This window comes from Sparus aurata, chromosome 2, assembly GCF_900880675.1.
Source record: "Sparus aurata chromosome 2, fSpaAur1.1, whole genome shotgun sequence".
Classification (NCBI taxonomy): domain Eukaryota; kingdom Metazoa; phylum Chordata; class Actinopteri; order Spariformes; family Sparidae; genus Sparus; species Sparus aurata.
The window spans coordinates 22,821,606-22,835,735 of NC_044188.1; the positions used below are offsets into that span (position 1 = coordinate 22,821,606).

Here is a 14,130-nt window from a genome sequence, read left to right on the forward strand (position 1 = left end):
CCGGGTTGAAATGCTGTGGAGTGACGTGTCGACAGTGGCCTTAAACCTTAAAGTCTTAGCTGACGTCACCTGGTAAGTGTTTGAGTGTGAGAGGCTGCAAGGGGCTGAAATGGTAGCCTATAAATCAGAATGGGAGAACGCTTTGTGACATTTCACTTTGCCTTATTTAATGATTTAAAATGTATGATAACAAAAACAGAAAAAGAAGGTTGCATATTCGGTCGGAGGTGTGAGGGGAAAAGGTTGCATAATGTTTTAAAATCGTATTATGTTTATTGTTGTTTCAGATCATTTCTAGAAAAGAAATTCAGATGGTAGTGATTTGAATTCAGATATTCAAGAGCGCCATCATCTGGATTATCCCTGTGGTGACGTGGTAACCCCGTGTTAAGATGCACATCAATATGTACCTCAGCAAGTGAATGCATCCCTATAATACAGATTAAGTGCTGATTAGTTCACTGCTGGTTCACCACAAAGACACTGTGTTGGTTTTCACTCTGTCACTGTTGCATCACCGATCCATGTTTAGTTTGAGGCCCTTAAATAAAACACGTCCAACACTTCCTGTAGCCGCATCAGAATCACTTCACATCCCACTCTGCAGGTCATTAATTTGATTTCAGTTTGGAAATTAAGCTTTAACACATCACCAAAACATACACACATAAAGCAGGAAGGCTTCAAATTAGTGGCACCTTTTTCTATAAATCATTTTGAGTAACAGCCCATCAGCCGCCCACACACAATACAATGATGAATCACTAGAGCAGGGCAGTTTCGTCTTGATGATTAGCGACTCTTCTCTCTGCATCCCCTCGAGAGTTTCTGTCTCCAGCGATTAGAAGTTGATCAATTCCTCTTCCTCTGCTCAATAGCAGGCCATCAACAGCCCCTCAGTAAACAACTCTCTTCGGGGAGGTTAGCAGGCCGGTCATTCTGGGAAAAAAAAGCAAATGACACTCGCTCTGTTGTCTCATTCGGATTGTTTCAAACTCACTTAGGTCTTAATCAATCACATGGTCACTGTGGAAGAGAAGGCTTCCAGGCGTGAAATGCGGATCACTTCTCAAAATGAATCACAAACGTGGTCCTGAATCAGTGTTGTCCCAGTTGATGTGCTGCCACTTGTGATCAAAATGTTTGTGATGTTTTCCATAAAGTGAAAATAGAAATGGTCACGTGTTATTTAAAGCAGACACGTGTCACAAAGGAACGGATTCGACTTTTTTGCACTTGGGCTTGAAAAATCTGATGAAGAAAAAATAAACAAAACAAAAGTTAATGACACTTTGACAGAAATTGAAATTACAAATAAACTGTAGAGAGAACCTACTGACTGAAGTGATCAACTTCAGTGTTGCTGATGATATCTCCTGCAAGTTAACATAGTGCATGCATGGACTCACACTCACATGTAAAATAAAGCAAGCACACGCACACACACGTAGTGATGCACGTGCACACATTTTTTCTTGATTTAGCACTACTGCTCCTGTCCGCTCTCGTCAGCTGATGATACATTTTAAACACATTCCCTCAGCGCTCTGTCACCAGGAGAATCTGTTACTGTCCTCAATGACAGCTTCGGTTGGACACAGTTCACGGCTTCACGGATTCCTGTAAAGCCATGAGCTCATGAGCGAGTGCAACACACACTGATGCACAATACACAGACAAGGCTATTAGAAACAACACTTTTCAAAGAAGCCCATGTCTGTAATGCATTATAACACATTGTGAGCATAATGTCAGTGCCTTATAATGCAACGATGGCACTGTATAATCATAGTTATAAGCACTAATGAATACTGATAATGCGCTATGGCAATTATCATAACTCATTAGCACCACAATGTCTATGATGCATTAATTAATTACTTATAATGTGCTATAGTTTGCCAATACTTTTAACTAACCATAACATTCAGAAAACTTATATACCTTATATGACAATAATTATATATTATAAAGCATTCTATGATGAAGATCATATCAAGTATCAATATTTGCTGGTCACAGCCCTGATCATAATATATTAAAATTATCATTGTTGCAATACATTCTAATCACACAATAATTTAATTTTTCATTTTTATTAATAATACATTTTAATGTGATTATAATTACTATAATCCCTGGATTATTGGCAGGTGCGTGGTACATTACAAGTTGGTTACTAGTCAGTATAAAAAGCCACTGTTTGCTTTAAGTAAAATGGAGAGAAAAAAAAGCAAAAAATGCTGTAATACATATTTATTTAACAGGCACTAACATTCATTAAACTAACGTTCATAATGCATTATAGATATTGGTGTTATGATTTTTGTTACACGAGTTACAACTATTCATGAGTGCTTATAATTATGATAACACGGCCCTATAGGCACATTACAATGCATAACAGGTATGTTCATAATGCGTTATAATGCATCGCACACATGGGATTCATAGAACATGTTACCAAAAAAAGCCAACTCCAACACACACATGGATTATGAGGTCTGCTGCTAACTGATGCAAAATGTTTGGAAATGTACAAAAAATACAGATGCAGCTTGAGGTGAGTAAAGCTCACCATGATTTAAGAGACGGTCAACACACTCCAAACACTTTCTGCCTCGTTGCTGTTCAGTAAGACGCTACTTTTCACAGATTAATAAGCTTCCTCTCATCTTGTCATCTTTTCGACACTAAATCATCCATCAGATGGTTTCAAGCACATTTTTCTCTCCAACCGAAAAGTAGTCAGTTTTATACTACCTACACTTCTAATCACTTTCTACACTCAGCAAAAAAAGCCGAAGTGTGAGAAGATTCTTAATAGCCAAAGATCCTGGCAACAGAAAAGAAGCGGCAACATTCTCAGCAGAGCAACCAAAGATGTTTGTTCCCACATCAACTGCTTCCTCCAGCTCCCTCTGCTGGATCCCTCTGGCCACTGTACAAAAGCATCTCCAGCCCGTCCCGGCTCGCCCTCTCACTCCACTGAACAACAGGGATGTCCTTTTCCGCTTCAGAGTTTGCAGTTATGTGGCACACTGCAATAAATATCTCTTGGATGCCACTGAAAGTACTGCCGCAAAATGAACTTAATGCTTGAACAGGAACAACACGCATTAAAGTGACTGAAAATAATATTTATTATATTGGTAGGAAAGTTATCATACCAACAGAGTCACAGAATCATGTTTTACATTGGCAGGTTATCATAGTCAAAGAAATGGAAGTCTGCAGTTTAAATGATGTCTACAAATATTTTGACAGGAGCCACAAAAAGCGAAATGACATTTTGAAAATCGACGGATATGTTCGAAACTGATTTTCAGCTAGAAGTGCAGCAGTATAATATCTGAGGTAAACGTTGCCTTAATCTTAATCCCCCTAGCATGACTGAAACAACAGCAGCTTTGACGGTAACAGTCTGATCTTGTTAAAATATGTTTTAGCAGAATTCTTTTGTAAAATGCATTTTTGAGACTAATTGTTGAGGTAGCAGTTTTCTTTCCTCATTGCTTCTTGAAATCAAACCTATGCTATGCATGAAAAAGGTGCAGTTGACCTGAGCTTGAAATATGCAGCCAAATATTTTGTAAACGACACAGTTCGTCTATTAATTAAGACCAAACATGATGATATGTAATATAAGTTTGAATAACAACCCTAATCAGCTGGACTAGTTGCCAAACGAAGCAGTGGCACATTCTCCGTCTACATTCAGTGATGTGGCTCAAAGCAGTTCTTAGGGATGCTCCACTAATCGTCGATCCCAGAGGACGCCGTCGTAGCTTGGACCTCAGTAGCAGTTGTGGCGAGAGAGGCCGAGGTGCCAGTCGAGGTGCCGTCTCGTGGTTTGGTCTGTGGCCTCATCATCTCCTCCGTGTTGCGTTCAGGCTTGACCAGGAGGACGTAACACTTGGGCAGGAAGATGCAGGTCAGCATGCCAAAGCTGGAAGCCAGGATGGCAAAAATCTGGACGGCGACCATGAACTTGCCCCGCGTGCTGAGGTAAGCCGGGACAAAGGAGATCCAGACTATGAAGAAGACCAGCATGCCGAAGGTCATACACTTCCCCTCGCTGTGAGAGAGAAAAAGAAACATCGTGCATTATGTCTCTGTTAAGTGACAAAGTGTTCTTGAAACCAAAATGTCTCAGCAAGAGTAGGATTAATGCCCTGAAACAGTTGAAAAAGTACAAATTTGATAATCTACCGCGATTAACACAGATGCTTTGTGTGTACATGTCGGCTGTCTATTTTTACAAAACTCCTGTTAGTGTAGGATTAATTTCTTCAAATGTGGAAGAATCTTTTTTCTTGACAAAGGTCATTTTAAGATCAATACTGATGTCTAAAAAGGTTTTCTAACCATAATGCAGAAATATTATGAGATTGTAAGTGAAACATAACAAAACTAAATAGTCCTCTGTTTCCCCTGAAACATTATGTGTTCCCTACTTGAAGTAGTCCTCGAGTTTGCGGGAGATGAAGGCAAAGACGAAGGCTACGAGAGCCAGCAGGATGTCATAGCCGAAGATACAACAGATGAAGACCACGGAGCCTTCATCACACTCGAGGATGATCTTTATATTCTGGGACGAGGTGTTCTTGATCCGTTGAGGAGGGAGTACGATGAGCCACACTGTGCACGCTATAGCCTGTAGTGAAGATTGAAAATGTCAGTAACATTACAGAGTAAGTCAGAGTACGACGCAAGTTCTAGTGCATTTACCTGTATCAATGTCATCACAGCAGCTATCGCCCTCTGGTGGCCAAAGGTGAGCGAGTCAACTTCAGGGTTTTGGCCGTTGTTGACTTCATTGTTGTTGTTGTTTGCATTTGTGTTTGTTACAATGACATCAGGATTGCCGCTGTTGGCTGCTGCCTCAGCTGCAGCTTTGGCAGCTTTGGCAGCTGCTTTGCTTCGGGCACGAGCCTTTTTAAGAGCCTGAGCTCTAAGCATCAACACTACTGCCTTACCTGAGGTACAAAAACACCAGAACAACAAAAAAAGGAGTTCATGAATTTGTTATTGCTGCTTAAAGAATACCACAGTAATAGGCTTACTCTACTCACCCATGATGGAAGAAAGACAGAGAGCGAAGCCCAGGGCCAGGGCCACTTGGCTGGTCATGCAGCTCCAGTTTTGGGGCTCTCCGAGGAAGACGATGGAGCAGAGGAAGGTCACCACCAGCGAGAAGAGCAGCGAGAAAGTCAACAGAGGATCATTGGCTTTCACCAGAGGAGTGCCAAGGTTCAAAATAAACACCACCTGGGAAATGAAAACAAGGCAGGTAAACAAACCATTTTTAGCTTCTCAGTCTCCACCATTGGGTTCGTTCTCCCCGTCTCACCCCGACTGCGATGGTGACGAGAGCTCCGAAGGCCGAGATGACTATGAGAGTGATCCCAAGGGGCTCTCCAAAGGCCAGGAACTCGATGATTTTTGGCACACAGGCATCATGGGCATCGTTTGACCAGTCGTCCTCACTGCACAGGATACATTCACGAGCATCTGCCAGAGAGGGACGGAGAGACGGGATGGTAAGAAAGTTGCAGGGTCGTGTTTATCTACAGCTGTTTGGGCTGAAGGCGTGTGTCCTTTAAAACATTCTCAGTTTGCTTTGTTGGTACTGAATAGCAACAGTAATTGTAATAGAGAATATTATTTGGTAAATTATTGAAACTGTCTAAGAATTAAGATGAAGAGGCCCAGTGGATGTGACTGTCCCCTAAAAACATGACAGGATGTATCAGCACAAACAAGACATTTCTGATCAAGCACCAGTTTGGTGTGACATGACAATGAATACAAGCAGGGCGGCCAACACAGGGGAACACCAGGCCAGTTGTCCTAAACCCTCTGAGACTTGAAATAATCGGCTGGAAGGCCTTTGAAGATCCTCAATCCATGGCATCAGTAAAACTATGATGGATAAAACTGCAAAATAATAGCTGTTTTCTTTTGAAGTGTCTTACTCGCTGACAGTAAGATAAGTGAAGTTTAACTGAGTACTTTCATGCTATCAAAGGTCCAGTGTGTAGACGTTAGTGGCAGTAGTGGTGAGGGTGAAGATGTCAACCAACTAAATACCCGTCACTTCCCCGTCCCAGGCGAAAAGCGGGAAACCCGCAAAAATGCTCTCTCAAGACCAAGTGTTTTATTTGTCCACTCAGGGCTACTGTAGAAACTTGGCCCACTCCCTTTGTAGATTTAAAAGGCTCATTCTAAGGTAAGGAAAACACAACTTTTCTTAGTTTCAATTCATGAGAACAATTGTGTTTTAATTATTATACATAATTATGAATATTATGTACAATTTCTGACGATACATCCCCCTAACTCCTACACACGAGGACTAAAGGTAATGTAAAATGAAAACTGTAGTATTTTCCTCTGGCAGATTCACTAAGATAACTGCCCATCAGTCCGTCCTCTGATCAGATTTACTCACTGTATTCACTAAGGTCTACATTTCAGCAGAAGTTCAGACTTTTCAGGAAGATAAAGTCATATCTATTAGATGCAGTCTGAAAACTGTATACTGACTGGTTGAGTTGCTGATCTCTCCATCGGCACAAGGGATACAGTCAAAGCAGCAGACTGGCTCTCCCTGCCGGATTCCCTTCCTGGTGCCCGGTTGGCAGTTCTCACTGCACACTGACCGGGGAGGCTGCAAACACACACACAAATACCTAGATTTATTGAGTGTAAGGACTCACAAGTATGGAGAAAGTTAACTTGGATATACTATATCAACACGTCTTAATCAATGTATGCAGCTGACCTCCAACATGTCATTGTTCCACACAATGGAGTCATTCCTGATGGTCATCCCGTCCTCTGGGGCTGCCGAGCCATTGTAGCGTCCCACAGTGACGTAGGATATCTCTCCGTCACTGTTGAACTGCCAGTTGAGGATGTCATAGTAGCCTTCTACGTCTCCGTCATCGAAGTAGATTACTTCGCCCGTGTGTGGCACTGTGTAACGCACGTTTTTCATGTAGTACATAAGCTGAGGAAGAGAGCCACATCTGAGTCAACCACATGCAAATGAAAACAGTTGTACTCTCTCTTTCATACGCTCTCGTACCTGCCATGGCTCAAAGTCGGTGATGTCAGCACAGTCTTTCCCGTTGAACGGACCCCGTCCCGGTTCACAGTGCTCCAGGTTGTGCAAGGCGTTGGCAACAGCGTACACCGCTTTGTACACACTGTCAGGAGACAATATCATATTTATCAATGTCAAGCACACCATCATCCAAATTTCCATTGGCTTGACTTCATCAGTGAAGGCTTAGTTCACCCAAATTATACACACACAATGGAGGTGTGTTTTATAATAGAGTTTTTAGAGGTTTCTTTTTTTCAGAAATACTGTGGTCACTACTCTTGAACTTTTTTATCAAAGGAATGGTAACACTTTGTATTACACATGTGTCGGGTACACATATCCACCATTAATTAGTTGCTTAACGGCATATTGGTAGTTTAACCAACTCAAAATACTGAAATTCAATGAAATAGTTATAAGCAAGACCTTAATTCAGCATGGTGAACATACCCTGAGTTAGACTTCATTTAAAGTTATTTAGACAAAATCAACATATGGAATACACCATTTTTATAAAGTGTTATGATATATGTGATATAGTGTGTCTATAAACATGTGTCATATATTTGTGACTGTATGTTTAACCTGTGATCAAATTTCGCAATGTATCGTAACCTTTAATGGAAAAAGACTAGTTTTGTGGTACTACCACCTTATCAACAGGTACAAACACTTAGCTAATGGCTAATGGTTAATGATAGTAGTAGAATATGACCAAGCAAAATAAGACATTAATAACTGTTTCACGATGAATAATTAAAGAGTCCATTTGATACATATATGCATGCTAGTTAACGGTGAATATGTCCACCCTAAAAAAAATGTACAGTGATGAAATCATGATTATCTAGGACAGTGTCTCTGCTCGAGTTTTTATGGCTTTGTGCAGCACCAATGAGATCCCATTCACCTCCAATATATCAGAGTGGCAGCAGAAGTCGAAGACATGTAAAATCTAGGCATATAAAACCAAAGCTATCCACAGCCAGACACACTGTGAGTGGTGCTATGTTCTTACTGGTGGAGGTGTTGCGGAGGCAGTTGCAGTAGCATAAATATAAACAGGATTTGGTTGCATTAGAGACATTACTTGATTCAGTACGACATGGAACAGGATCTGACCTGTAAGTGATTCGTAACTGGGATACATCAGAGTAGGTGTTATTGAGGTCTGCCAGAGACTCGCGCCCTGTACACAGCCCATCAGGGACCGCCCTCGCCGCCCTTGACAGTGTGCCGTTGGTCTCCTTGGCTCTTTGTTTGGCCTGCCTCAGAGCTTTGCTGTAGTCCAACGTGCAGTTAAACAACTATAAGACAAAAATAAGGATGTTGCCACTGAATATTCAACATTGTAGGTTCTTATTCTACTATCCCATAAATTGTCGGTCCAAGCTACAATGTATGATTACTGCGTTTTGGTCAAAATCAGATTTTGCATGTGGCCAGTAGATGTGTGAAGACAGATCAATTTAGTCAACTTATCAAACACACCGTCTCCCAGAATTCCTCAGTGAGCGGGTCATCATAGGGGTCCAGATTCAGTAGATGGCGCCGCAGACCAGGGATCTGAGCCCTTTTCACCCCAAAGCCCAGGGTACCACCCAGCAACGAGCTCACCTGGATAAAACATGCACATTATCAACTGTAGCTCAAACTGTGATTCAAATGTAATTGCTCAGACTAGTTAGAACCTCTGGAACATCTGTAAATGTGATTCCAGTCAATCAATCAATGAGCTTTCACCGAGCACTCACCCCTGGCTCCATGACAAGAGCGGAGGTGACCCAGGCTTCGCTGGCAATCCAGGTGCGGTTAGTCACATTGTGCCGGAGCAGCTCAGAGATGAGAGGACTGAAGTCCACGTCTGATGAGAAGACCACGATGATCTTGGCTGTGGCCTCGACTACAGTTTGAACAATGCGCTGGATGTCCTCTGGGGAGTGCACCTGATTATCGTAACAAAAGGACATAAACCCTCATACATATCCAGAAAAGATAGACACGATGTGATGGACCGACTGGTTACCTTGGGTAGGGTCTCAGAGAAGGAGATGCAGACACCAGCTTCCTCCACCTGCTCCTTGAAGTCTTTGATGCCATACTTGCCGTAATCGTCGTCGGCAGCTATGGTGCCCACCCAAGTCCAGCCGAAGTGAAGCACCAGCTTGGCCATGGCTGTAGACTGGTGCTTGTCATTGGGAATGGTCCTGAGGAAGGTGGGGAACTGGAACTTACTTTCCAAGGCAGAGCAAGTTGAAGAATAGCTGACCTAAAATTGACAGAGGAGAGGAAACATAATACATTTTCTTCTCTCTATCTGTTCATTGTTCCTTGCCTTTATCTACCTTTGTGTAACTCACCTGAGGGAAGTGATAGAGTCCAAGAATCCTAGCAGTGGCGATTGAAAGATCAGAGCCCCCGGCGCCCACTAGAGAAGCCAGAGGAGGCCCGTTCCCACAGCGGTAGTTGGGTACGGCCTCGTCTTGGCCCGTCAGGTAGGTGAGGGTGCCCTCCACAGCCTTGGAGATGGTGAAGCAGGAGTCGTAGATGACATAGCCCAAATCGGTGTTGGGCAGCAGATCTTGCCTCTTGTTGATTTCGTTGATGGCGAACAGCATGGTCTGGGTCCAGCGGAAGGTACGGAAGTTAAACCTGGAGGATGACAAAACAACATAACACAGCACAAAATCTTGTGTTTTGCTCAAGATTAGAAAGAACAAAAAAAAAAAACTCAGATCCAAACTTGATGACTGGAAGATATGCACGGACTATTTCGGTCTCTGATGTTATGACATAAATTGGCCACAAGAGGACAGTTCACAGGCTTGCTGATTATTGTTGCATGCTACACTGTAACGGCCTGTCTCCACAATAATACGTCTTCTGTGGCTAATTGGCCCCAGAGGTCCTCCACTGCCCTGTCTTATTTTTTGTAGTAATATCATCAGGTTAAATACACAATGGTTGAAATTTGGTTAAAATATTTGTCACGTCAGGGCTAAAATTTTAAATATTTTAATGTTAACAGGCCTGTGAGTCATCTTTGATTAGTGTAATACATTCTAACAACTCAAGCTCAAATAAACTAAGCCAACATTAATCAAAATAGACATAGGAGCAGATCAACTCACCCTTCACACCCCGAGGAGACGGGCAGCCTCGAAGTGTTGCCATCGTTGGAGGCGATACGCATGTGAACGGGAAACATCCCCCCGATGACCACTTTCTTCTTCTCCACATTCTTGTAGCCGCTCAGGTTGAACTTGGCCTTCAGCTTGCATGTGGACTCTGCTGAAAGAGATCCGTAAAAGAAGAAAAAGGCACATAATCCAAGCAAACGGCGCCCGATTGCCATGCTACGGAGACGCAGGAGAGCTCTCGCTGTGGCAGACAGAGAAGGAAGCAGCACAAGTGTGACAGGTGTCTTATCTGTCCTCAGGGGAGATGTGCTACACAGAGAAACCTGAGAACTGATTCAACAGAGCAGAAGTGTAGAGCAGGACACTGGATTACACTGACTGACTGAGGGCACATTGATCTTTATTGCATGAAAGGTAAAGACAAGAAGGACTTTGATTTTAGTGAACACCAAAGCATTATGACCTCATTAATAGTGTGTACACGAAGTTCAATTAAAAAAGGCGTTTCACAGGTTGTGTCTCCAGCCAACAGCACAAACTGGACACTGGATCACCAAAGTCACACAAACATTTCTAAGTCAAATACATTCAAAGAAACATCCCCTCAGTTCTGTTTCTTTTCCCCAGAATACAAATCAGAGTACTCGTCTGTACTCGGGTCAGCTGCAGCGGATAAACTGCCACAGGCCAGGAGTTAATTGGCAGCTGCATGTGGTGACTTGTACAGTCTTTACGCAACATTGCGGAGAAGTTACTGTTACCAAAAACCGTGCCTCATCCCCTGAGCGTGGCTCTGCCGTGTGTTGATGTGTGACTGAACTTGTCTGCTCTTGTCTCTCAGTCAGCAGGGACCGACACACACCTGAACCCCCCCACCCCCCTGCCCCCCAGCACACACAGGGACCTCTGCTGGGCAACGAGGGCCGGCTGCACACAGATAAGCTCTTCATAAAATCTAATTAGTGTCGAAACTTCTCTCAACACTATGGCTGTTTACAGTGGTTGCATGTCACTGTTGTTACATGACATTAATGTAAAGGAAAGTTGTCGCATGGAAAGCAAAAAAAGAAATGAGGATATTTAGGTGTAGCTCTTGTGTATGATGAATGATTAACATGCGAGTGTGTGCGTGACTGTGCCCTTGTGATCTGTCTCAGGCACATGAGAGACGTCTGACTAATACTGATGAGTTCTGCAAGAAATCAATTATGCACAGTCATTAACCGCAAATGCTGCTCCGTGCAGACATTTCGAGAGAGGGATGGAGTTAAAGGGATATTCCCCAACACCAGGAAGTTGTTGTGTAATTTTCTTTTTAGTATATCAAAAAATACAATTAGTGGGGTGGCTTAGTTGAAAAATTGTGCACTTTTTGATAAAAGCATGAAATTTGGTACAGTTAAGGCCAAAGGCAGTCTGAAAAACATAGGATATCGGCCCATCATGAATTTTCAACATGGCGGCCCTGGTGGCCATTTTAAAAATGGCCGCCACTGACAACAGTATTCAGATCAATTTTGTTATTTGCATGGTATAAAATATGATGTTGACATTCTTGTTAGTTAAATTTATTTACCATACCTAGTTTAAGGAAGTTTATACATGAAGAATACATATAAATCAATAGAAATTCAAGGTGGTTGCCACGATCAGCATGAACATTGTAATTGTAATAAAGTTTTGTATATTGCATGTGATATGGTCGATCTCCATAAATAATTATACATTTTATCATGCATAAATAAAATCTGCAATGTGTAATAAGCCCAGAATCTACCTTTGTTCTCACAATTCAAGATGGCTACCATTTACTTGCAGATATCACACACAAATGTAAGCGGTGCTAGTTAAAATTAACTAAACTAAATTTAGTTTAATTTCAATCTTTTCCTCAAACTTCACAAATACCTAAGTCTCAAAAATAGTGACATGTTGATGTCACCTTCAAGTCCTTCAATTCATTGGAAAGATCAGATGTGACCTGACCATTGCAACATGCCTGGAGTTCACATTTGTCATATGCATATCAGCTCTAGGTAGGCTTACAACTAGATAAATAAAACTTATTTTAAGACTTATTTTGTTATTACAATTAGCTCACAACTAGATAGATAAAAAGTATTAGAGAAAAACCCTTATTTTTCCCCCATTGACACCCTGTTCCACATAAATAGTTAACGTGCTAATGTGCTAATACCATGTTTCAAATGTTGGATAGCTGTTAATCTAAGACTACTTAGTAGAAAGACACCGCAATCCGAATAGTGAACATGCTGATGCCTTCAAAATGTGAACAGCTCTCTTGCCCTCCCCATTGAAGGGGTGTGGCCCTCAAGTCATTCCACAGACTAATCGGAAACCTCTCTGAGTTATTCAGCCAATGACAAAACAAGATATCTTTCAATTGTCAAATAACAAAATACTCTTTGATCGAACCAGCACATCCACAGACATAGACCAAGCTAGGAGGAAGTTATTTGCAAAGAGGCACAATGTGCAGTCAACCCCTCCAACAAAGGCTGCCCTAAAGGAGCATGTTGAGAGGGCAGTCTATCAAGGACGCCATGTATGGGGTCAGATGCTAGTGTCAACAACAGAGCTTCCTTCTCCTTGTAGTTGAGGCTGGTCAAAGGCATATCCGGATCATTATGAAGCATTTTGGACATGCCTGCCTAATGTCTGCCAGTCCAGCTATGAACTTATCTCCTGCAAATACAAGAAGGGTTGTGTTAAGCAGTGTAAGTGCAAAAAAACTTCCTTAGACTACACAGCTCTCTGTTGATGTGAAGGGGATTGCTGAGTCTTCCACAATTGACCCCATGCTTGGACAGTTACTATTGTCAGTTAGGCCTATTTTGCATTGTGAGCTTCCAAATAAGCTAAATACTAAAGTTGCCTCCTGAATTCCTAATCATGAAAATGGGTGATTTGACCCAATATCATTCATATCACAGGAATCCATGCAACTTTGAAGCAGTAACGATTTTCAAAGCAGTCATAGCGGCCATCTCGAAAATAACAGCCATCTTGAAATGTATTTGTATCATTCATGTACAAACTCCAAAGAGGTAAATACATTTAGCTAACTATATGACCAATATCATATTATAATCAACACACAAAAGAAAATTCACATGGAAATGGTAGTCAATAGCGGCCATTTTGAAAAATGGCTGCCACGCCCGCAATATTGAAAATTTGCTATGGCCTGAGAGCAAATTTTTTTGGACCGTCTTTGGCTATAAGTGTACCAAATTTCAGTGCACGATTCATTGGAATTATGCTGTTAGCCACCCCACTAAATCTCCAACTAAAAAAAAGAAAACTACTCACAACTTACATTTTGCACAGAATAGTTATCTACATAATTTGCATTTGAATCCACTTATACTTTCAAAATACTACAAAAAGGGGCAATATAACATTCAAAAGTTATACACAGAATGCAATTAAATAACTGTTTAAGTTATGTCAAAGACATCTATGTATTGTGTTGCAGAGATATCTAGTGAAGTTAGCATGCTAACGAGCTAGCCCCAGGCTAGAAAAACTCTCAGCAGTCAAAGCCCTGTGCTAGTGTTGTAAAAACCAATACTACCGCAGTACTCCAGCTAGCTGCACAGCTAAATAAGCTAACAAGCTAACAATAACTACAGTTACGGATGTATAAACACAATACAGTTAGCAGTTACTCTGGCAACATGGACCAAGTATGAGTTTAATAGGTGGCCAAATCTTACATATTATACCTTTAAGCCAAAAAGTGCAACAAAAAATAAATGTTAAAAAAAAAGTTATCTTTACAAATGAAGTGATCGAAAGGTAAACGATACAGATGATAGATGAGATGATAAGCAGTTCGATATATAGAAGTGA

The 14,130-nt window shown here is 41.6% G+C and overlaps 1 protein-coding gene across 1 annotated transcript; it reads right to left on the minus strand.

The window, feature by feature from the left end:
• Positions 1–3,119: 3,119 nt before the first annotated feature.
• On the minus strand, positions 3,120–13,997 carry vmn2r1 (vomeronasal 2, receptor 1). The gene is made up of 14 exons (XM_030394195.1): positions 10,246–13,997; positions 9,475–9,766; positions 9,141–9,383; positions 8,869–9,060; positions 8,606–8,731; positions 8,237–8,421; positions 7,094–7,214; positions 6,788–7,015; positions 6,550–6,673; positions 5,354–5,514; positions 5,076–5,271; positions 4,732–4,979; positions 4,458–4,657; positions 3,120–4,078 (listed from the first exon to the last, which is right to left on the minus strand). The coding sequence occupies exons 1-14, from the start codon at positions 10,467–10,469 to the stop codon at positions 3,757–3,759; spliced, it is 2,862 nt and encodes a 953-aa protein (XP_030250055.1). The 5' UTR covers positions 10,470–13,997; the 3' UTR covers positions 3,120–3,756.
• Positions 13,998–14,130: the final 133 nt, after the last annotated feature.